Source organism: Somniosus microcephalus, chromosome 23 (assembly GCF_052327205.1).
Source record: "Somniosus microcephalus isolate GS21.2 chromosome 23, FLI_Smic_1.0, whole genome shotgun sequence".
Taxonomy (NCBI): domain Eukaryota; kingdom Metazoa; phylum Chordata; class Chondrichthyes; order Squaliformes; family Somniosidae; genus Somniosus; species Somniosus microcephalus.
Window position 1 is genome coordinate 6,110,579 of NC_141009.1, and position 24,392 is coordinate 6,134,970.

Consider the following 24,392-nt stretch of genomic DNA (forward strand, 5'->3'; position numbering starts at 1 on the left):
GTTCTTGCCAGCCCAGCCTCCTAGCCTAGCGGGCGACATGTGGGAGCTCCTACTGAAACAGGCCGGGCAACGCTGATGAATTTGAATGACAGACGAGTAGACGACCCTGGCACCCAGCACCCCCACCGCCAAAAACCTTACTCCTCTAGTTAGAAAAAGCCGTGAGTTTTGCTACTTACATCAGCATGGCACAGCAGACCAGGATGAGAAAATCGAACCTGTCGATGTCTGAAAAGAGGGAATCCCATATTCGGATGACATCAGGAAGGAGGAACTCCTGGGATAGCAGCAGGGTGAGCCAGCGGAAGGCAAAAAACTGTGGCTTGATGTTCTGCTCTTGCTGAAGCATAAAATGTACGAACGCGTGTCAATCACAAGGCACCCGGCCTGAACTATTCATATTATTACATAGTACTTAATACATAGAAAGTACAGCACAGCAACAGGCCATTCGGCCCAACCGGTCTGTGCCGGTGTTTATGCTCCACACGAGCTTCCTCTCACCCTACTTCATCTAACCCCATCAGCGTAACCCTCTATTCTCTTCTCCCTCATGTTCTTATCAAGCTTCCCTTTAAATGCCTCTGTGCAATTCGCCTCAACCACTCCGTGACAGTGAGTCACCACATCCTGGGCAAAAAGTTTCTCCTGAATTAATTAGTGACTATCTGACATTCATGTCCCCCAGTTTTGGACTCCTCCAGTGGAAACATCTTCACTTACTAGACAGGACTCCGCCCCTGCCTCAGCTCATCTGCTGCTGAAACCCTCACCCATGCCACATTACCTCGCGACTTGATTATTCCATCGTATCCTGGCCAGCCTCCCACGTTCTACCCTCCATAAGCTTGAGGTCATCCAAAACTCTGCTGCCCCGTGTTCTAACTCGTATCAAGTCCCGTTCACCTGTCACCCCTGTGCTCACTGACCGACACTGGCTCCCGGTCCGGCAACGCCTCAATTTTAATATTCTCACCCTTGTGTTCGAATCCCTCCATGGCTACACTCCTTCCTATCTCTGTAATCTCCTCCAGCCCTACAACCCTCTGAGATCTCTGCGCTCCTCCAATTCTGGCCTCGAGCATCCCCGATTTTAGTCGCTTCACCATCAGCAGCCGTGCCTTCAGCTGCCGACGGCCTAAGCTCTGGAATTCCACCCCCCCCCCCCAAACCTCTCATCTTTTAAGATGTTCCTTAAAACCTACCTCTTTGACCAAGCTTTTGGTCATCTGCCCCAATAGCTTATTTGGCTTGGTGTCAAATTTTGTTTGATAATCGCTCCTGTGAAGCGCCTTGGGACGTTTTACTACGTTAAGCTGAAGGCACGGCTGCCAATGGTGGGGCAAAGGGAGTAGGGTTGCACAAGAGGCCAGAATTGGAGGAGCCCAGAGATCTCAGAGGGTTGTGAGATTGGAGGAGGTTAGAGAGAGAGGGAGAAGGGCGAGGCCATGGAGGGATTTGAACATAAGAATGAGAGTTTTAAAATTGAGGCGTTGCCAGACAGGGAGCCAATGTAGGTGAGCGAGCAGGCCGGGGGGAGGGGGTGAGGGGTGATGGGTGAACGGGACTTGCAGCACCCCCCACTGTTCGGCCTTCTCCCTCCGATACAGCGTTTCTTACCAGTTTGAGGTACAGGTCCATGTCTTTCTCCTTCAGCGTCGAGTAAACCTTCTCCATTTTACAAGTGATCCCGCACTGCGAGTCATCCAGGCTCTTGATGAAATTGTCCCTGATTTCTGACATCAGGTTCGTGAAGCAGAAAAACGTGTCAGCCTCCGCGTGTTCTGGATAATTCAGGGAAAGAAACAAATCGATAAAATAGGCAGAATGGCTTTTTTTCCAATTTCTAACAGAAACAAAAACTGCACAAGTTGCAAGCACCGTTTAAATTTATAAGAATCATAGAAATTTACGGCACAGAAGGAGGCCATTCGGCACATTGTGTCTGTGCCGGCTGAAAAAGAGCTCTCCCAGTTTAGAGAGAGTGCGCACGGCAAAAGGAGAGAGGGAAAGAGAGAAATAAAGAGAGAGAGAGAGAAAGAGATAAAGAGAGAGAGAGAAAGAGATAAGAGAGAGATAAAGAGAGAGAGAGAGATAAAGAGAGAGAGATAGATAAAGAGAGAGAGATAGAGAGAAAGAGCGAAAGAGAAAGATAGATGGAAAGAGAGAGATAAAGAGAAAGAGTGAAAGAGTAAGAGTGAGAGAGAGAGGGAGAATTGTACATGCACTAAGTTAGTGGGGTCCTTGGAGCTTAGAGGTTTTCACTGAATGACACAGACTCTGTGAGCCTCACCTTTCCACTCCGTGTTCGGGTCCGTAGCAAAGGTGTAGTACACTGGCCCCACGATCTCGTTCATGCCCTGAACGTAAGCGATTCCTGGGTTCAGCTTGGCGTAGATGAACAGGATTCTCTCGACCACCTCCCAGTGAGCCTCGCAGCCATTGGGAAGCACTTCATATTCATTGGCCGAGGTCGTTTTGCGAGGGGAGGAAACCTGTCAAACGGAGGAGAGTGAGGGAAGCAGCTGGAGGTCGAAGCCAAATAACACATTTTAATACGAGAGAGTACGGAATAGGTGGATCGCTTGCAAGTAATTGTGACAATAGCTGCAGGGGTCCTATCTATTATCTGAAAGAGTATTTTTTGTGTTAGCCTTATGCGCTCAGTGTAAGAATCGAGATATGTTTTTACATTGTTTTAATAGAGAACAAGACAGAACAGCTATGAATTTCAATATAGATAAGTGTGAGGTGGTGCATTTTGGTACATACACTTTGGAAAATAAGAGTCTAAATGGGGTCAAGGAGCAGAGAGATCTCAGGGTACAGATACACAAATCATTAAAAGTAGCAACGCAGGTTAATAAGACCATAAAATATGCAAACAAAGCACTGGGGTTAATTTCTACAGGAATTGAACGGAAAAGCAGAAAAGTTATGTTAAACTTGTATAGATCCGTGGTTAGGCCATACTTGGAGTACACTGTACAGTTCTGATCTCCATATTACAAAAAAGGATAGAGACACTGGAGAAGGTGCAAAAAAGATTTACAAGGATGATACCAGAACTCAAGATATGCTCATCAGGAAGGACTGAACAGGCTGGGGCTCTTTTTTCTATAAAAGAGAAGGCTGAGGGGTGACCTGATAGAGGTCTTTAAAATGATGAATGGCTTGACAGGGTAGACGTAGAGAAGATGTTCCCACTTGTGGAGGAGACCAGAACTAGGGGCCATCAATATAAGATAGTCTCTAATAAATCCAATAGGGAATTCAGGAGAAACTTCTTTACCCAGAGAGTGGTGAGAATGTGGAACTCGCTGCCACAGGGAGTGGTTGAAGTGAACAGCACAGATGCATTTAAGGGGAAGCTGGATAAACACATGAGGAATAGAAGGATATGCTGATAGGGTGAGATAAAGAGGGTGGGAGGAGGCTCGTGTGGAGCAGAAACACCGGCACGGACCAGTTGGGCTGAATGGCCTGTTTCGGTGCTGTGTCGGCAGTATTGGTTTAAACTGTATGTTGGCAGATCTTATCTTTTAACCACAATGACACTGAGATAACATTGGAGAAGGATGAAACTTTAGACAATGGAACAGGATATTGATAAAGATAAGGTCCCTGTGGTTGCGTGTGTTCAGCAATCTGTTTGATAACCCAAGGGTCAGAAAATGCCCAACCAGGTTAAACTCAGCAAGAGTTAGACAATGTAGATGTAGTTAATTGACAGACATATTGCTACGCTTCGGTTATTAAAAGTATAAGGATTATCCCATACGGAAGGGTCTTACGTTTGTGACACCGCTCCGATTGTGCGCGACAGTCTGGGACTTCAGCGTGGTCTGCTCGACCCGCCTGCGAAGCGTTTCAAACTCGTTCTGGGGGTCCATGATCAGAAGGCACGGGTAGTCAGTGGGCCGCTGGAAAAATGCCATGTCTGGGTACAGCCGCCTAGGAGGGGGGGGGGGGGGGGGGTAGGGACAGAGGCAGTTTCAATAGCAGAAAGAAAGGCAGTTTCATACAACAGTCATTTTCAATTCTCCTTGATCCCCCACCACCCCCTTGTACCTTCCTCCCTCCTTGGGCTTCCCTACTTCCCCTGCACACGACATTCTCCAGACAAGCGCAAGGACCCGGTGTCATCACTGGGGTTTCAGTAAAATCTACAGAAAGAATCACAGAAGATTATGGCACAGAAGGAGGCCATTCGGCCCATCGTGTCTGTGCCGGGTGAAGAGGAGCTATCCAGCCTAATCCCACTTTCCAGCTCTTGGTCCGGAGCCCTGTAGGTTACGACACTTCAAGCACATATCCAAGTATTATCTAAATGTGATGAGGGTTTCTGCCTCTACCACCCTTTCAGGCAGTGAGTTCCAGACCCCCACCACCCTCTGGATGAAAAAGTTCTCCTCAACTCCTCTCTAATCCTTCTACCAATTACTTTAAATCTGTGGCTGCTGGTTATTGACTTCTCTGTTCAGGGAAATAGGTCCTTCCTATCCACTCTATCTAGGCCCTTAATTTTATACACCTCAATTTAGTCTCCCCTCAGCCTCCTCTGTTCCAAATCCAGCTGTGGGCTTATTTATTTACGCAGAGTCGCAATCCTTGATTGGGATTTCTTTAACAGACGGCAGGTGAAACTTTCAAACTCGGTCCACTTGCATTGCAAAAAGCGCATATTAAACAGATTTCGACCATCAGAAATTGGAGGGGCAACACTGGGGTGAGGCAACACTGGGGTGAGGCAACACTGGATGCGATAGGGTCGATATGGAGAAACTTTTTCCTCTGGTGGGGGGGGGGAATCAAGAACGAAGGAACATAGGCTTAAAATCAGAGCTAGGCCATTTCGGAGGGAAATCAGGGAGCACTTTTTTCACATAAAAGGTAGTGGAAATGTGGAACTCTCACCCAAAAGGTTGTGGATGCTGGAGGTCAACTGAAGCTTTCAAGGCGGAGGGCGATATATTTTTGTTGGTAAGGGTATGGAGCGATATGGAGCAATGGCAGGTAAACGGAGTCGAGATACAGATCAACTATGATCTAGTTGAATGGTGGAGCAGCCTCGAGGGGCTGAATGGCCTCGTCCTGTTCCTAACTGATTGCTGTTTGAGGGACCTTGCTTCTGCATGAATTGGCTGCCGGGTTTTGCCGACAAAACAACCACAGTTCAAAAGTGATTCATCGGCTGCAAAGTGCTTTGGGGACGTCCCAAGGCCATGAAAGATGCTACATCATTACTCGCTTTCTTTCCCTGCTTACCGAACATCTTTGTCTATTTGCAGAAGAACCTCATTGTCCTTAAAGTATGTGTTCCATCGACTGTCAGGGTTTGGATTCAAGGGCTGTTTGGGAAAGAAATAAACAAATCGGGAAAAGGGAAAATTCCACCGGGAGAAAATACACAAAGGGAACCGCACAAGGGAGACTTTGCTAGAAATGGATCACAGAACTCGTAGAAGCAAAATCCCACTGCTCAAATCTAACAACCTGTATTTATACAGCACCTTTAATGTAGTAAAACGTCCCACGGTCCCGCATAAGAGATTAGCGTGCAAAATTAAGGCACATGGGATTGGGGGCAAGGTATTGACTTGGATAGAGAACTGGTTGGCGGACAGAAAGCAAAGAGTTGGAATAAACGGGTCGTTTTCCGAATGGCAAGCAGTGACTAGTGGGGTACCGCAAGGATCGGTCCTAGGACCCCAGCTGTTCACAATATATATTAATGATCTGGACGAGGGAATTGGATGTAATATCTCCAAATTTGCAGACGACACAAAGCTGGGTGGGAGGGTATGCTGTGAGGAGGATGTCGTGAAACTCCAGCACGATTTGGACAGGTTGGGTGATTGGGCAGAAACATGGCAAATGCACTATAATGTGGATAAATGTGAGGTTATCCACTTTGGTGGCAAAAACAGGAAGGCAGATTATTTGAATGGTAATAGATTGGGAGAAGGTGAAGTGCAAAGAGACCTGGGTGTTCTTGTACACCAGTCGCTGAGGGTAAGCATGCAGGTGCAGCAGGCGGTTAAGAAGGCAAATGGTATGTTGGCCTTCGTAGCAAGCGGGTTCGAGTACAAGAACAAGGATGTCTTGCTGCAGTTGTACAGGGCCTTGGTGAGACCACACCTTGAGTATTGTGTGCAGTTTTGGTCACCTTACCTGAGGAAGGACGTTCTTGCCATGGAAGGAGTGCAGCGAAGATTCACCAGGCTGATACCTGGGATGGCAGGAATGATGTATGAGGAGAGATTGTGTCGATTGGGCTTATACTCACTGGAGTTTAGAAGATTGAGAGGGGATCTCATCGAAACCTATAAAATTCTGTCAGGCCTGGACAGACTAGATGCAGGAAGGATGTTTCTGCTGGCCGGGGAGTCCAGAACCAGGGGTCATAGTCTAAGGATAAGGGGTAAGCCATTTAGGACTGAAATGAGGAGGAATTTCTTCACCCAGAGAGTGGTGAACCTGTGGAATTCTCTGCCACAGAGGGCGGTGGAGGCCAGTTCATTAAGTATATTCAAGAAAGAGTTGGATATATTTAAGGCTAAAGGGATCAAGGGATATGGGGAGAAGGCAGGGACCGGGTACTGAATTTGGATGATCAGCCATGATCTCATTGAATGGCGGAGCAGGCTCGAAGGGCCGAATGGCCTACTCCTGCTCCTATCTTCTATGTCTCTATGTTTCACAGGAGCGATTATCAGACAAAATTTGACACCGAGCCACGTATTAAGGAGATATTAGGACAGGTAACCAAAAGCTCGGTCAAAGAGGTCGGTTTTAAGGAGCGACTTAAAGGAGAAAGAGGCGGGGAGGTTTAGGGAGGGAATTCCAGAGCTTAGGGCCCAGGCAGCTGAAGGCACGGCCGCCAATGATGGAGCGATGAAAATCAGGGATGCGCAAGAGGCCAGAATTAGAGGAGCGCAGAGATCTCGGAGGTTGTGGGGCTGGAGGAGGTTAGAGAGAGAGGGAGAGGCGAGACCATGGAGGGATTTGAAAACAAGAATGAGATTTTTAAATATCGAGGAGTTGCTGAACCGGGAGCCAATGTAGGTCAGCGAGCACAGGGGTGATGGGTGAACAGGGCTCGGTGCGAGTCAGGACACGGGCAGGTAAAGAATCCACCCATTAATTAGGATTACATGTACAATAAAGAACTATAGTGAAACCTTGTTCACCTTCATTACTTGGTTTCCCTTCTCATGTTTGATCACTCCTGCCCTCCACCCGATCACAGAACTTCCCCTTAGTTCTTTCCTCCCCCGGCCCCCAGCCCTCCCCCCACCGCTTTCCCCTGCCTCTGTACTTGCTTAAAAAACTGTTACATCTCTAACATCTTCCAGTTCTGATGAAAGGTCATCGCTGGTTCTCTCTCCACAGATGCTGCCTGACCTGCTGAGCGTTTCCAGCATTTTCTGTTTTTATTTCAGATTTCCAGCATCCGCAGTAGCTTGCTTATGTTTTAACTGTGGTGAAAGCCAGTTTAAAAAGGCTGATTTATCGTGTTAACCGTCCAACACTATTCAGTGGATTGTATCACCATTGCTGAGGGAGGGGGAATCACGTTTCAAAGCAAAACACATTGGCCCAGAAATTCGGGTCTCCACGGGTGAGTCCGCACGGGGTACCCACCTGCAAGCCCAATGAAAGTGCCGGTTTCCTGCATGCACTGCGCATGCGCGGGAAACCGGCACTTCCGTTCCCCTAAAAGGGGTTCAGAGGTCGAACGCGTGCACCGGAGAGGCTGCGCGTGCGCATCGAACATACGTTTTTTTTTGCAGGTTTTCCCGGGAGGGTAAGTCTCCAGAAGTTAGACATGTAAAAAGCAGTCGCAAGGCCTGCTTTTTACAAGGTAAGTGGTGAATTAACTAAAATTAAAACATTTTTTCCCCACAGGTTTATTATTTTTAAATACTTTAAAAGGTAAGTTTATTTTTAGCCCCATTAGAAAATAAAATTATTTTTTTCAAAAATTTAAATTATTGTTTAAAATAGTTATTTCATGTAATTTATAGTTTATTTAAAAAATTTGATGCTTTTTAAAATTTATTTGAAGATTTAGTGATGTTTTGGGGCTTGTAGTATTTATAGGTTTGACAGCCCTTCCTGTCAAACTTATGAAGCATTCTCTGCTACCATTGGCTCTCCATGGCCCACGTGATCCCAGGGGACGCACCGAACTAACTGCGCCCCTGGGATATGCAAGCACTGCGCGCCGGCAGTTGGAGGAGGCCCAGGATCGGAATTCCACGGGGACCCACAGCTCAACGGCCGGCGTGCAAGGTAAGTGCAGGTCGGGGGCTTACACCCACGGGAAACCCCCGACCCGAATTTCTGAGCCATTGAAATTTATCGTGTTACTGGGGGGTGATAATGAAAAGGGAGAAACGGGTAGAGAAAAACTTATGAAGTGGGGGAAAGATGTACAAAAAGAATTTTAACAAACAATCCTACCAATCTGAAACAAACAAAACGGTCTAGTACTTGTAGTCAACACCTGTAGCCAGTCACTAAACGAAACCACTTTCCCCTCGTAACAGAAAGCGAAGGAGACTCACGTGGTCTTCCAGCGTGACATCCTCTCGGAAGAAGCCCAGATTTGCCTTGGCGATTCCAGGCTGAATAATCATCTCCTTCAGGAACTGCGCATAAATCTCCCTGCAATTGAATAAAGTACGTGGGATCAGACTAAACAGCGACAGGCCCTTATTCCACGGGCTCCGACAGAACACGCTGCCTACGGACTCCGGATACCAAAAGCCACCCCAACAAGTGGCTCTGCCTCCAATCGTTCCTCTCACTGCGGACAGGTGTATAAAATATCCCGCGACAGGTCAGGTGATGCACTTTTTTAATACCGTGTAATTCCTAATATACTTTCTGCTAAGATGGACTTGTGTCCTTTTGAGGCTACAAAGTCCAATTGTTGTTAAGTAAACACAGACTGAGGTCAATCAGAGTTTAATTGCCGTTTTGTTACGGAGCTTTGCAGACTTGGAACGTTTCAGGCCAGAAGCACCCAGCAGTTTAAGACTGCTTTGCATCCTTAACAAAAGTCTGGCACCTGGAAAATGGCACACAAGTTAATATTATAAATTTTAAAATGTCAATCTAGAGTAATTAAGCCAGAAAAATGGGCCCAGAGGAAAATGGAAATGATTGAAAGGTAAATTTAAAACAGATCATAGTATCGTACAGCACAGGAAGGAGGCTATTTGGCCCATCGTGTCTGTGCCGGCTCTTTGAAAGAGCTATATGCATTGGGAACCTGCCAGGTTGGGGTAGAAGAGACAAACACTGGGGCTGTTTGTAAGGTGGAAGCACTGAGATAATCGAGCTCATTGTGATTTTGGCTCCCCCAGATACTTGTTCTTGCGCCCAACACAAAGGTTAACTCCCGCTGGCATTCCCACGTGTCCCATGAACAGAAGTGTAAACTCTGTGGCGATGTGCCTGGGACGAACAAACGGCTTGTTAATTGTCGCTGATCATGCACCACATCCCCACTTCACTTCAAGAGATGATTAATATCAGTCACTTCTATAGCAGGCTAAGCCGCCAAACAGGTTTACTCATGGACTGAGTCATTTACAGCAGCGGAAGCGAGTTGTTGACGTCAATCCAAATAACGTTGTGGATTGAAGTCCCATTCCAGAGACTTGAGCACAAAAATCTAGGCTGACACTGCAGTGCTGAGTACTGAGGGAGCGCCGCACTGTCGGAGGGGCAGTGCTGAGGGAGCACCGCACTGTCGGAGGTGCCGTCTTTCGGATGAGACATTAAACCGAGGCCCCGTCTGCCCCCTCAGGTGGACGTAAAAGATCCCGTGGCACTATTCCGAAGAAGAGCAGGGGAGTACTCCCCGGTGTCCTGGCCAATATTTATCCCTCAAATCAACATCACAAAAACAGATTATCTGGTCATTATCACATTGCTGTCTGTGGGAGCTTGCTGTGCGCAGATTGGCTGCCGCGTTTCCTGCATTACAACAGTGACTACACTTCAAAAAGTACTTCATTGACTGTAAAGCGCTTTGGGAGGTCCTGGGGACGTGAAAGGCGCTATAGAAATGCAAGTTTTTCTTTTAAAACACACCAGCTTTGAACCAGTATGTGAAAGGGTTAACCAGACAAACCAGTCAGATAAGTTCATTTATATGTTTAGCATTTGAAAGACCTGCATAGCCTCTTCGAAATAATGATGTGGAGATGCTGGTGTTGGACTGGGGTGGACAAATGTGAGAAGTCACACAACACCAGGTTATAGTCCAACAGCTTTATTTGAAATCACAAGCTTTCGGAGCGCTGCTCCTTCACCTGATGAAGGAGCAGCGCTCTGAAAGCTTGTGATTTCAAATAAAGCTGTTGGACTATAACCTGGTGTTGTGTGACTTCTCACATTCTTCGAAATAAGATCTCTCTACTGGAAACAGTGGGCAGGCTTTTCCAGCCATGGTGTTGTGTCTAGATCGAAACTAGATCTCCCTTGTACCCATAAAACCCTTTGAAAGACAGTGTTGCCTTTGAAAAGTCAATCCACGAGGCAGATCCACTTCACTCAGGCAACAACCAGCAAGCTCCAAGATCCCTGCAGATTTTCCCTTTCTGTGCTTGTTACCTCTGCCCGTGTTACACCCAACACCCCAGCCACGATCAGCATACTGCTTCAGAGAGTCCGTGGGGTAGGGTGGGGCAGAAAGGGAGCAGATGGATAGAGGGAGGAAGTACAGTTGCATTCAGTGGCTAAGGCCAGTCTCCTGGCTAATCATGCACTCAAGTATTACCCTCCCTGCAATTACTTTAATCTTATCCAGGCGTCTGTGAACAGTCACGCCAAGAAAGAAAGAAAGACTTGCATTTATATAGCGCCTTTCACAACCACCGGATGTCTCAAAGCGCTTTACAGCCAATGAAGTACTTTTGAAGTGGAATCACTGTTGTAATGTAGGAAACGTGGCAGCCAATTTGCACACAGCAAGGTCCCAATAGTGACCAGATAACTCCCCTGCTCTTCGAAATAGTGCCATGGGATCTTTTATGTCCACCTGAGAGCAGATGGGGCCTCGGTTCAACATCCCACCCGAAAGACAGCCCCTCCGACAGTGCAGCACTCCCTCAGCACTGCACTAGGAGTGTCAGCCTAGCTTTATGTGCTCAAGTTCCTGGGGTGGGACTTGAACCCACAACCTTCTGACTCAGAGGCAAGGGTGCTACCCACTGAACCATGGCTGATACTAGCACTGTACTTCATTGTACTCATCACACTGCAGTCTACCTTCTCCTCCTCCCTCTGCGACCCACAGCAGATGCTGAATCTCTTGCACAGCAGTTAGGAGGTGGATCGAAACATTAGGGCACCTTCATGTTTGAAAAGACTATTCCTACACTTATTACCCCTTCCTGTGTTTAACAGTTCGCTTAATAAAAACTACTCAAATCAGACATGGTAAATATCACAGAAATGACAGAGACACACAGCACCCCCTTGGAGGATTTTTACTGGAGGGTGATTATTCAGAAACAGCATTTTAAATTCTTAAGTTCATCAGGACTGCAAACAGCCCACAATACTAATCAGTTTCTTTATAAGGCAGCGTCAGTATTGTTAAGGATTCTGTAGACTGGCGCGTACATGCTGTTGGAGCCCAGCTGATGACTGGTGACCATCAGACCGCCCCACCCTCTCCAAATCAAGGGTTTGTCCCTGATGGCCCCAGGAGGTGGAGTCACCGGTAATCACCATTAGGAATGATTCTTCTCACCTCTGTTTCTTCAGGAAGGAGCTCCATTGGGCCTGCTCTGTGGGAAGGTAATTGAGAAGGACCTGAGAGGAGACAAGAAACCGTGGATTAAAAAACAAAGTCAACAAGACAGAACTTGTTGCATCGAGTCTACAGCACAGAAACAGGCCATTTTTTCCTCATGTCACCTCTGGCTCTTAAATCTGTGTCCTCTGGTTACCAACCCTCCTGCCACTAGAAACAGTTTCTCCTGATTTACACTATCAAAACCATTCATGATTTTGAACACCTCTATCAAATCTCTCCTTAACCTTCGCTGCTCCAAGGAGAACCACCCCAGCTTCTCCACATAGCTGAACTCCCTCAGCTCTGGAACCATTCTAGTAAATCTCCTCTGCACCCTCTCCAAGAGCCTTGACATCCTTCCTAAAGTGTGGTGCCCAGAATTGGGACACAATACTCCAGCTGGGATCTAACTAGTGTTTTATAAAGGTTTAGCATAACTTCCTTGTTTTTGTACTCTGTGCCTCTATTTATAAAGCCAAGGATCCCGTATGCATTTTTAACAGCTTTCTCAACTTGTCCTGCCACCTTCAAAGATTTGTGTACGTACACCCCCAGGTCTCTGTTCCTGCACCCACTTTAAAATTGTACGATTTAGTTTATATTATATGATGTTGAAGGTTTTTTTTTTAATAATGTTACCATGAGGCAGTCACATCCCCGGATGCGCTGACTATTTCAATCCGCTATCGCTAGGGCACATAGCCGAACTCTCGCCCCGCCGAGTACGATTCCCGTGAAGCAGGTTTCTCTCAGCCCCGTTCCCTCGGTTTACAAACTTCCCTTTCGCGTTCCCCCCCCGTCCGCACTAACGATGCTGGAAACCAAGAAAGTCACTCTAGCCCAGGGTTGCCAACTCTCCAGGTCTGTCCTGGAGTCTCCAGGAATGAAAGATTTACCTCTGCTGCTAGCAACACCTGGGAGAATTTAAAAAAAATCATCCGGGTATTGAAAGATTATCGTGTGTCTTATTCATTTTCTTTGAACGTTTCTGTTTATTAGTTATAAAAATATTGGAGATCGGGGGGGGGGGGGGGCGGGGGGGTAGGCCGTTTGACCGGGTGGGGCGGTTGGAGGTCGGAGTTCATGTGACGAAACCTCCAGGAACACGTCCTGCCAGAGTTGGCAACCCTGATTTTGCCTCCAGCGAAAACCAACCTTCCAACAAAGCGAGCGCAGCCCCCCTTCAAATGGAATTCCTGTGGGGGGGGAAAAAAAACAGGGAGGAGGTCAGACTCGCTCGTATTAAAGAGCGTTGCGAAACACAGAGAATCGGTGCGTTCGTTCTGCAATTATATTGGAAGTTTGGTCGTATTGAAACTTATTAAATACTAACAGGACTAGACGCAGGAAGGATGTTCCCGATGGCGGGAGGGTCTAGAACCAGGGGTCACAGTCTAAGGATAAGGGGTAAGCCATTTAGGACAGAGATGAGGAGGAATTTCTTCACCCAGAGAGTGGTGAACCTGTGGAATTCTCTACCACAGAAGGCAGTTGAGGCCAATTCATTAAATATATTCAAGAAGGAGTTAGATATATTTCTTAAGGCTAAAGGGATCAAGGGATATGGGGAGAAAGCAGGGACAGGGTACTGAGTTTGGATGATCAGCCATGATCTCATTAAATGGCGGAGCAGGCTCGAGGGGCCGAATGACCTACTCCTGCTCCTATCGTCTATGTTTCTATGTGTTTCTCGTGAATAGCCCAGCAGCCGCAACCAATGTTTTCCCCGGGCCGCGCAGCCCCTTTAACGGGCTGAACGACCCATTCAAACTTCCGTGCGTGACCGGTTCTTTTTGCAACGTGAAGCCGGCTCACCGGCTGCTCAGGACCTCGAGACGGCCGCGGAGCTTAAAGGGAACGTTGGCCACAACTTGGGGAAAGGCCCATGTAGGCGGGAGGTCCATCAGAAAGCATGTCGCCTCTGTAGAGCCACCGATTGGAGTCCTTCCCAGTCCTGGGCACTAGAACTGCAGTTACAAATGGTACTTGAGCTGACCAAATACCCCCTTTATGCTTCTGTGGGATGCATTATGTAATTCACGTTACAATTCAAACAAATACTAAAAGGAGCACGAGAGGCTCGAAGTGGGAAATAAAAGCATCAGATCCATTTTTATAGCCACAGTTATTTCGAAGGGTAATTGACCTGTTATGAACTTTTCTGATTGGTTCCCGGCTTTATACACTGCATTTTGCAGTATTTGCTGAATGAGTTGTGCTCCTTACTGCTATCTAATTGTAGGCAAATCAATCAATATGATCAGGGCTTGTGGGTGGCAGCACGAGACTACATTTAATCTGGGAAACGGATTGCTGCAAGCAGTGATTGCTAAACCTCAGGTCACACAACTCTGCAAGGGCAGATTGTTCAAGTGTTACAGTTTACAAATAAATAAAAAGATTTGCATTTCTATAGCGCCTTTCACGACCACCAGACGTCTCAAAACGCTTTACAGCCAATGAAGTACTTTTTGAAATGTAGACACTGCATCAGCCAATTTGCACACAGCAAGCTCCCACAAACAGCAATGTCATAATGACCAGATCATCTGTTTTAGTGATGTTGATTGAGGGATAAATATTGGCCCCAGGACACCGGGGAGAACTCCCCTGCTCTTCTTCGAAATAGTTCCATGGGCTCTTTTACGTCCACCTGAGGGGGCAGACGGGGCCTCGGTTTAACGTCTCATCCGAAAGACGGCACTTCCTCAGTACTGCACTGGAGTGTCAGCCTGAATTTGTGTGCTCAAGTCTCTGGAGTGGGACTCGAACCCACAACCTTCTGACTCAGAGGTGAGAGTGCTACCCACTGAGCCACGGCCGACACCTAAATCGCAGGGACACACTGGTCAGCTTTTAGCAGATAGTGTTGAGCGGATGAGAGAAGATATTTCTATAGATAACCTAAAAGGGGATAGCAGAACCCTCTGCTGGTCAGCACCTCACTGCACCAAACTGTTCTAAATTGAGAGGTGAAAAAAGTTTATTTTAAAAATGAAGACCAATTCGTTCGTGTTGGTTCTATACCTTCAGCAGAAACATGCTACAAATTTGCACAGGCACCTTGCCATCGGCTCGCCACAATCTGATAATGAAACGAGAGGCCGGTCTCCTTACCACTGAAGCAGAGGTCCCGCAGTTTGGTGAGGCTGATCTTTGGTTCATTCAGAGCAACTTGGAACTCTGCAATCCTATCAACAGAAAACACCATTCTGTAAGTAAAAGGCCTTTCAAACAGAGCCCGGCGATACCAGCGCTGTCTGCAATGTGATTCACACTCAGTTTAAAGGTCCAGAGACAGCTGGCCGCTCAAACTCATCTTCCATGGACATCCAGCAGTTTCTGCCATGTTCATTCAAACTGATCGCCAATGGAGGGAGTGTAACATATGAACAGCTAGCTACTTCTCAACACACAGATATCTTCCTAACTCGCACAAAGTCCCATTCACCCATCTCCCCTGTGCTCGCTGATCAACAATGCCTCGATTTTAAAATTCTAATCCTTATGTTCAAATCCTTCCATGGCCTCGCCCCCTCCCTATCTGTCAACTCCTCCAGCCTCACAACCACTGTTCCCTCTAATTTTTTATTTTTGATGCGCGGTCCCTTTAAATTTGTTGCGTGGCCTTGCATGCGCGGCACCTTTTCCAACGGAACAGCTGGCGAGCAGCCTGCGCGGGACCTTCCGATCAATGCGCGGCTGCGTGCCTGCACAGCTTATGGGGAACGCTGCCTACAACCCTCCGAGATCTCTGCGCTCCTCCAATTCTGGCCTCATGCGCTTGCACAATTTTAATCGCTCCACCATTGGCGGCCGTGCCTTCAGCTGCCTGGGCCCTAAGCTCTGGATTTCCCTCCCTAAACCTCTCCGCCTCGCTTTCTTCCTTTAAGACACTCCTTAAAACCTCCCTCTTTGACCAAGCTTTTGGTCGCCTGTCCTAATATCTCCTTGTGTGGCTCGGTGTCAAATTTTGTTTGATAATCGCTCCTGTGAAGCGCCTGGGGACGTTTTACTACATTAGAGGCGCTGTATAAATGCAAGTTGTTGTTTGGCATTACATTATCTTCCTTCCTCTCCTGAAGGGCACCAGCTCCTGCTGGGATATGGTGCCATGGGCAATGGCAGACAATGTTCCCTTTAAGGTGCGTGGCCGCACGGCGCTCTGGAGTTCCCACACAGCTGACTCACCGGCTTTTAAATGGGAAAACCGCACATGCCCGGAATTTTGAATGGGCCGTGCAGCCTGTTAAAGGGGCCGCGCTGCCCTCCAAAAAATTAGAGGAAACATTGATGGCAGACCTCAAGCACCTCACCCAAGTGGGTGTTCTTCAGGTGCCTGTCAGCAAGCGGTGTGGAAGGGGGGGGTGGGGGGGGGGGGGGGGCCATCAACAGCCCGTCCTCGCCTGCAGTTTCACACAACCAGCGGGAAACCCCGGCTGATTGGAGCACTTGGCCTGAGATATGCTGACTCAGCGCACTGGAGATCCACCCTGGAGCCTGCCAGGTCCACACGGTTCAGTGCCACTTCAGGAGATGTATTTACCTACCAAGCAATTGCAAGAAAAAGCAATTGCAGTTACATAAAGTTCTGGTCAGACCCCAGCTGGAGTAACTGGGTTCAATCCTGGGCCCCGCCCCTCAGGAAGGATATACTGGCCTTGGAGGGGGAGCAGCGCAGATTCACCAGAATGATACCAGGGCTAAAAGGGTTAAATTACAAGGGCAGGCTGCACAGACTGGGCTTGTATTCCCTCGAGTTTAGAAGATGAAGGGGTGATCTAATCGAGGTGTTTAAGATGATTAAAGGATTTGATAGGATAGTTAGAGAGAAAGTTTCCTCGGGTGGGTAGTCCCGAACAAGGGGGCATAAACTTAAAATTAGAACCAGGCCGTTCAGGGCGAGGTCAGGAAGCACCTCTTCACACAAAGGCTGGTGGAAATATGGAACTCTCTCCCCCAAAAAGCTGTTGAGGCTGGGGGCCAATTGAAAATTTCAAAACTGAGATTGACAGATTTTTGTTAGGTAAGGGTATTGAGGGTAAATGGAACCAGAGCGGGTAAATGGAGTTAAGATACAGATGAGTCATGATCTAATTGAATGGCTTAACAGGCTCGAGAGGCCTCCTCCTGTTCCTAAAAGTTTCATTTTCTAAATTAGAGATTCAGTCTGGGAGCAGACACTTCATAGCTTCTCGGACAATACTAAATTGCCACCTTATAAAAAAGATAATACTGCTGCAACGCAATCTCTTAACACTTAGTAAAGCTAATGGTCACGCACAATTTATTTTTGGTTTTAGCTGAAGGCATTGGTTTATTGCAAAAGACTTGAACAACCCAATCACCCTGTGTTCTGAAAATGACTAACCTAAGATCCCAGTGGAGTTACAATTTAAACACAGAACTCATTTCAATACAATGACAGTCACAACTCTTTACCAACACCAAACAGTGCTGGTTAAGGTGGGGCAACAACCTGTATTTATATAGCGCCTTTAACGTAGTAAAACGTCCCAAGGTGCTTCACACAAGTGTAATCAGAAAAATTTGACACCGAGCCACATAAGGAGATATTCGGACAGGTGACCAAAAGTTTGGTCAAAGAGGTAGGCTTCAAGCAATGCTCCCTCTAATTTTTTTTTTTGGCCTGCGTGGCCCCTTTAACAGGCGGTTTTTCTATTTAAAAGCCGGCTCGCTGGCCGCACAGCTTAAAGGGAACATCAGTTTTAAAGAGTGTCTTAAAGCAGGAGGGAGATAGAGAGAGGCAGAGGGGTTTAGAAAGGGAGTTCCAGAGTTCAGGACATAGGCGGCTGAAGGCACGGCCGCCAATGGTCGACCGAAGGATCTCAGGGATGCGCAAGAGGCCAGAATTGGAGCAGCACAGAGAGTTCCCAGAGGGTTGTAGGCAATATTCCGACTAGTGTTTTTTCTTGAGTACGCGGTCCCTTTAACTGGCTGCACGGCCCATTTCAAATTCTCGCGCATGCGCAGTTTCTTCATGTAAAAGCCGGTGAGTGGCCGGAGGGGACCTCCAGACCGCTGCGCAGCCGCACACCTTAGCGGCAATGTCAGTTGTAGGGCTGGAGGAGGAGGAGGATACAGCGATAGGCAGAGAATGGAGCTGTGGCTTGAGCGGGTTATTTTCTTTGCCGAGGAAAATTAATTGAAAACTTTAACTACTAAAATATAACAGGTGCATTTTGGTGGGAAGAAGGAGGAAACCACATACTCCTTTGGAAGGGTAAGGAGTCTGGATGTACAGGTGCACAAATCACTAAAAGTAGCGACACAGGTGAATAAGCTAAAAAAGCAAATAAAGCTCCGGGGTTCATTCCTAGAGGGAGAGAATTGAAAAGCAGAGAAGTTAATTTAAACTTGAATCGAATATTGGTTAGACCACACTTAGATTACTGTACGCAGTTCTGGTCTGCATATTATGAAAAGGATATAGAGGCACTGGAGAAGATGCACAAAAGATTTACAAGGATGATACCAAAAATATGAGGTTATACCTATCAGGAAAGATTGAACAGGCTGGGGCTCTTTTCTCTAGAAAAGAGAAGGCGGAAGGGGTGACCTGATCGAGGTCTTTAAGATTATGAAAGGGGTTCGATAGGGTAGACGTAGAGAAAACATAGAAACATAGAAGATAGGAGCAGGAGTAGGCCATTCGGCCCCTCGAGCCTGCTCCGCCATTCAATAAGATCATGGCTGATCATCCAAATTCAGTACCCTCTCCCTGCTTTCTCCCTATACCCCTGGATCCCTTTAGCCTTAAGAAATATATCCAACTCCTTCTTGAATATATTTAATGAATTGGCCTCAACTGCCTTCTGTAGTAGAGAATTCCACAGGTTCACCATGCTCTGGGTGAAGAAATTCCTCCTTATCTCTGTCCTAAATGGCTTACCCCTTATCCTTAGACTGTGACCCCTGGTTCTGGACTCCCCGACCATCGGGAACATCCGTCCTGCATCTAGTCTGTCTAGTCCTGTTAGAATTTTATAAGTTTCAATGAGATCCCCTCTCATTCTTCTAAACTCCAGCGAGTACAAGCCCAATCGACCCAATCTCTCCTCATGTGTCATTCCTGCCATCCCAGGTATCAGCCTGGTGAATCTTCGCTGCACTCCTTCCACGGCAAGAACATCCTTCCTCAGATAAGGCGACCAAAACTGCACACAATACTCAAGATGTGGTCTCACCAAGGCCCTATACAACTGCAGCAAGACATCCTTGTTCCTGTACTCAAACCCTCTCGCTACGAAGGCCAACATACCATTTGCCTTCTTAACCGCCTGCTGCACCTGCATGCTTACCTTCAGCGACTGGTGCACAAGGACACCCAGGTCTCGTTGCACTTCCCCTTCTCCCAATCTATTGCCGTTCAAATAATAATCTGCCTTCCTGTTTTTGACACCAAAGTGGATAACCTCACATTTATCCACATTATACTGCATTTGCCATGCTTCTGCCCAATCACCCAACCTGTCCAAATCATACTGGAGTTTCTCTGCATCCTCCTCACAGCACACACGCCCACCCAGCTTTGTGTCGTCTGCAAACTTGGAGATATTACATCTAGTTCCCTCGTCTAGATCATTTATATATATATATATATTGTGAATAGCTGGGGTCCTAGGACCGATCCCTGCGGTACCCCACTAGACTGCCTGCCACTCGGAAAAAGACTTGATTATTCCAACTCTTTGCTTTCTGTCTGCCAACCAGTTCTCTATCCAAGTCAATACCTTGCCCCCAATCCCATGTGCCTTAACTTTACACGCTAATCTCTTATGCGGGGCCTTATCGAAAGCCTTTTGAAAGTCCAAATACAACACATCCACTGGTTCTCCCTTATCTATTTTACCAGTTACATCCTCAAAAAATTCCAGATGTTTCCACTTGTGGGGGAAGACCAGAACTAGAGGCCATCAATATAAGATAGTCACTAATAAATCCAATAGGGAATTCAGGAGAAACTTCTTTATCAAGAGAGTGGTGAGAATGTGGAACTCACTACCACAGGGAGTGGTTGAGGCGAATAGCAGAGATACATTTAAGGGGAAGCTGGATAAGCACGAGTGAGAAAGGAATAGAAGGATATGGTGATAGGGTGAGATGAAGAGGACTGAGGGGGAGATGAAGAGGACTGAGGGTGAGATGAAGAGGGGTGGAAGGAGGCTCCAGCACAGACCAATTGGACTGAATGGCCAGTTTCTGTGCTGTATATAAACCTGTGTAAAAATGGACTTCTATTTTGAAACACAGCCTTGAGTGTCCTGGTTCATAGAAGAAACTTTCATGCAGCCCATTGAAAAACCAGCTCAGCTGCAACCCAAAGACAACACACAAAATACAAGCAAAACACTGCAGATGCTGGAAATTGGAGAAAAAAGGGATGGACACACACAGCAAGTCAGTCGGCCAGCCTCTGTGGAGGGGATAGACATTAGTTTTGGTGTAAACCATATGAGGGGGCAGTTGAGGATTTACATAAAAACCCTTTGGTGGGGGGCACAGATGAGGTTTTGGGTGCAAGCCCTTGGAATGGGCAGACACTCAACATCTGAAGTCCCACAACACTGAACAGTGTGATTTTGAACACTATCAATTTCTTGCACACACAAGGATATCCCAAAGGAAAAAGTGGGGATGGGGGTTCCTATTGGTCTCCGACACCAGCCAGGCCTGTCGTGGGGGGTGCGGGGGGGGTGTCAGCAAGATACGTTTATAAGAAATAGGAGCAGGCCATTCGGCCCCTCGAGCCTGCTCCGCCATTCAATAAGATCATGGCTGATCTGATCTTGGCCTCAACTCCTTTCCCGCCTGATCCCCATAACCCTTGGCTCCCCTGTTTTTCAAAAATCTGTCTATCTCCATCTTGAGTATATTCAGCCTCCACAGCTATCTGGGGTAGAGAATGCCAAAGATTCACGACCCTCAAAGAAGAAATTCCTCCTCATCTGTTTTAAATGGGCGACCCCTTATTCTGAAACTATGTCCCCTAGTTCTAGATACCCCCACGAGGGGAAACATCTTCTCTCAGTATCTACCCTGTCAAGCCCCTTTAGCATCTTATACGTTTCAATAAGATCACCTCTCATTCTTCTAAACGCCAATGATTATAGGCCCAACTTTTCCTCATAAGACAACCCCTTCAACTCAGGAATCAACCTCGTGAACCTTCTCTGAACTGCCTCCAATGCAAGTATAACCCTCCTTAAATAAGGAGACCAAAACTGTACTTAGTACTCCAGGTGTGGTCTCACCAACAGTTGTAGCAAGACTTCCCTGCTTTGCTCATAATGGGGGGGGGGGGGGGGGGGAAGGGAGGGTTAAAGGAGCAATTGTGCAGCCTCTGACTGAAAGAGAGCTCAGTCCCACCTGTTTAAAAATACAAACGCAAAATACTACAGATGCTGGAAATCTGAAATAAAAACAGAAAATGCTGAAAATACTCAGGTCAGGCAGCATCTGTGGAGAGAGAAACAGAGTTAATGTCTCAGGTCGATGACCCTTTGTCAGAACTGGAAAAAGTTGGAGATGTAACAGGTTTTTAAGCAAGTGCAGGGAGAGGCGGGAGGGGAGGAAAGAACAAAAGGGAAGGTCTGTGATAGGATGGAAGGCAGGAGATTAAGAGACAAAAGAGATGGTGCGAGGCAAAAGGAGATGGTACTGGGACAAGTTAAGAAACAAAAGATGACTCTAGATGAGGTGTAAATGGCAATGGCAGAATGATCGACAGCTGCCATGTGAGAGAGAAAAAAAGATAGGGGCAGAGATTATGGTCTGAAATTGTTGAACTTAATGTTGAGTCCAGAAGGCTGTAAAGTGCCTAATCGAAAGATGAGGTGCTGTTCCTCGAGCTTACATGGAGCTTCATTGGAACAGTGCAAGAGGCCGAGGACGGAGAGGTCAGAATGGGAGTGGAGCAGAGAATTAAAGTGACAGGCGACCGGAAGCTCGGGGGTTATGCTTACGGACTGAACAGAGGTGTTCCGCAATGCGGCCACCCAATCTGCGTTTGGTCTCCCCAATGTAGAGGAGACCACACAGTGAGCAGCGAATACAGTATACTAAATCCCACTTGTTTAAATGGGGTCGGGGTCTGGGTCACTCCCACTAGGTGTCTAGTCTGTGTGTGTGTGTGTGTGTGTGTGTGTCTCTCTCTCTCTCTCTCTCTCTCTCTCTCTCTCCTGCCCTGGGCCAGTGTCCCTACCCTGGATAAGCTTCCATATTATATCCAGGCACTATCGAGCTGCCCGGGGGGGTGGGTTGGGGAGACCCTGCAGGCTCTAGCCCCCGCTCACCCCAGGCCTGTCACAGGCGGGGAGGGCCTGCTAGCAGCCCGGGCCTCAGGCCCGCTTCCTCACCTGTTCTTGTACAGAGTCGACATGTTGACTTCCTATTTCCCGGCAGGCAGCGCGCTCCCGGAAACTGATGCTTCGAGCAATGGGATCCGACCGGAAACTCAGGAACAAAGAATTATTCCCCCAACAATGCAACTCACGCTGTAAAAATTATTTTTTTTTAAATCATGGTATTTATATTGGTATATTAAGAGTTAAATACATTTACTTTCGAACTACTAATTCGATTAAATTAAAGTGATTTTTGTAAATCTTGGTCTCCGTTACAAATAGCAATCAAAAAAGGCATAATAAGTAGGTGAATATATCGCAATGTGTAATAATTACAGTTATAAATCATTAACAGAAGTATGTGGCCTTTAATTTGTGTTTTCTGCCAGTGTTTGTTTCCACCGGATTTTTCTGCGGGGCGGACCGGTTTCACACCGGAAGCGGTTAGTGATTGACAGGCCGGGCCCGGTGACCCGGAAGTGGAGCCGCGGTTTGTTGACAGCCGCCGAGCGAGTCCCATTTGAAAAAACTAGGGGAGCAAATTCTGTAAAAGGATCGGAGCGGCGGCGGGAGCAGGAGGAGCAGGTGGGCGGCGGCCGGCCGGACTGGACCCGACGCTGGGGGAAACCGGGACACAGGCCGGCAACCGGGACCGAAGGGGCCGGGAGTCGGTGCCAGGGCCTGGGGTTTGGAGGCTGGTTGGGGGTGAAGAGAGCCGGGGCCCGGGGGTGGGGAGAGAGAGTGAGAGAGAGTGAGGGGGAGAGAGAGGCCTGAAGGCCAGGGCTTGTGGAAACAGTGAGTGTCAATGTGGCTGTTCAACTGCGGGGGCCATCACCTGTTGCGACCTCTGACCCCAGGCCCCCCCAACCTGAGAACACAATGAATCCTGGCTGGTCATTGGTTGGGCACAAAAGCTAGGCCTTGGTCGCAGGATTCTGGACATCGATTGGTTGGGCGCAGGATCCTGGACATTGATTGGTTGGGCGCAGGATCCTGGACAGTGATTGGTTGGGCGCAGGATCCTGGACATTGGTTGGGCGCAGGATCCTGGACAATGATTGGTTGGGCACAGGATCCTGGACAGTGATTGATTGGTTGGGCGCAGGATCCTGGATATTGATTGGTTGGGCGCAGGATCCTGGACAGTGATTGGTTGTGCACAGATCCCGACCTAACAATTGATTGGGTGCAGAACCCTGCCCACGATTGGTTGGATGCAGAACGCCAGCATGCGATCAGGTGTCAGCCGTGGCTCAGTGGGTAGCACCCTCGCCTCTGAGTCAGAAGGTTGTGGGTTGAAGTCCCACTCCAGAGACTTGAGCACAAAATCCAGGCTGACATTCCCAATGCAGTACTGAGGGAGCACCGCACTGTTGGAGGTGCCGTCTCTCAGATGAGACGTTAAACTGAGCCCCTGTCTGCCCTCTCAGGTGGACGTAAAAGATCCCACTGCCACTATTCGAAGACGAGCAGGGGCGTTCTCCCCGGTGTCCTGGCAATTTTGTATCACTCAACCAACACCTAAAAAACAACTGATCTGGTCATTTATCTCATTGCTGTTTGTGGGAACTTGCTGTGCGCAAATTGTCTGCTGCATTTCTTACATTACAACAGTGACTTAAGAAACCTTGGTGAGCGGCAAGACCCCATAGTGCAGGACATGATGTAGCAGTCAGGCTGAGGTAAATCAAGGATCGTGGTTAGGTGATATCAAGCTTGATTTGTAGAATCGTTGAAGGTTGTGGGAGGAGGAGAATACTGAGGGAGGTGAGATTCCATAGCTGTGTCCATCTCTGTGTCTCTCTCAGTGGTGTGTCCTTTCCTCTACCCAGAGTAGCTTGCAGTTACTAGTCTGGCTGGAGCATTTAAACAGAAAGAAGACAAGGCTGGCCCTAGTGCTTGGTTTAACACAGAATCATAGTATCATACAGCACTGAAGAAGTCGTTCGGCCCATCGTGCCTGTGCCGGCTCTTTGAAAGTGCTCTCCAGTTAGTCCCACTCCCCTGCTCTTTCCCCATAGCCCTGCACATTTTTCCTCTTCAACTATGTATACAATTTCCTTTTGAAAGTTACTATTAAATCTGCTTCCACCACCCTTTCAGATAGCACATTCCAGATCATAACAACACATAGAATGTACAGCACAGAAACAGCCCATTCAGCCCAACTGGACTGTGCAGGTGTTTATGATCCACATGATCCT

General features: G+C 47.6%; 2 protein-coding genes across 3 annotated transcripts in view; one reads left to right on the forward strand and one right to left on the reverse strand.

Moving 5' to 3' along the window:
* The window catches only part of tbc1d13 (TBC1 domain family, member 13), a 56,024-nt gene extending 33,709 nt beyond the window's left edge, over window positions 1-22,315 (reverse strand). Inside the window, exons 1-10 of one of the 2 annotated variants that reach the window (XM_085965273.1) lie at window positions 22,201-22,315; window positions 14,939-15,012; window positions 12,977-13,017; window positions 11,777-11,838; window positions 8,574-8,673; window positions 5,269-5,351; window positions 3,795-3,954; window positions 2,294-2,495; window positions 1,621-1,784; window positions 180-340 (exon numbers count right to left, since the gene is read on the reverse strand). In XM_085965273.1, the coding sequence (XP_085821399.1) occupies window positions 180-340; window positions 1,621-1,784; window positions 2,294-2,495; window positions 3,795-3,954; window positions 5,269-5,351; window positions 8,574-8,673; window positions 11,777-11,838; window positions 12,977-13,017; window positions 14,939-15,012; window positions 22,201-22,223 (1,070 nt within the window). In that variant the 5' untranslated portion in view covers window positions 22,224-22,315. The remainder of the gene's footprint in view (window positions 1-179; window positions 341-1,620; window positions 1,785-2,293; window positions 2,496-3,794; window positions 3,955-5,268; window positions 5,352-8,573; window positions 8,674-11,776; window positions 11,839-12,976; window positions 13,018-14,938; window positions 15,013-22,200) is intronic. The other variant, XM_085965274.1, reaches the window with a different exon arrangement.
* Window positions 22,316-22,635: 320 nt separating this feature from the next.
* Window positions 22,636-24,392, forward strand: part of zer1 (zyg-11 related, cell cycle regulator) — a 42,780-nt gene continuing 41,023 nt past the window's right edge. Inside the window, exon 1 of the mRNA XM_085965276.1 lies at window positions 22,636-22,773. The gene's annotated coding sequence lies outside the window, so the exon portion shown is untranslated. The remainder of the gene's footprint in view (window positions 22,774-24,392) is intronic.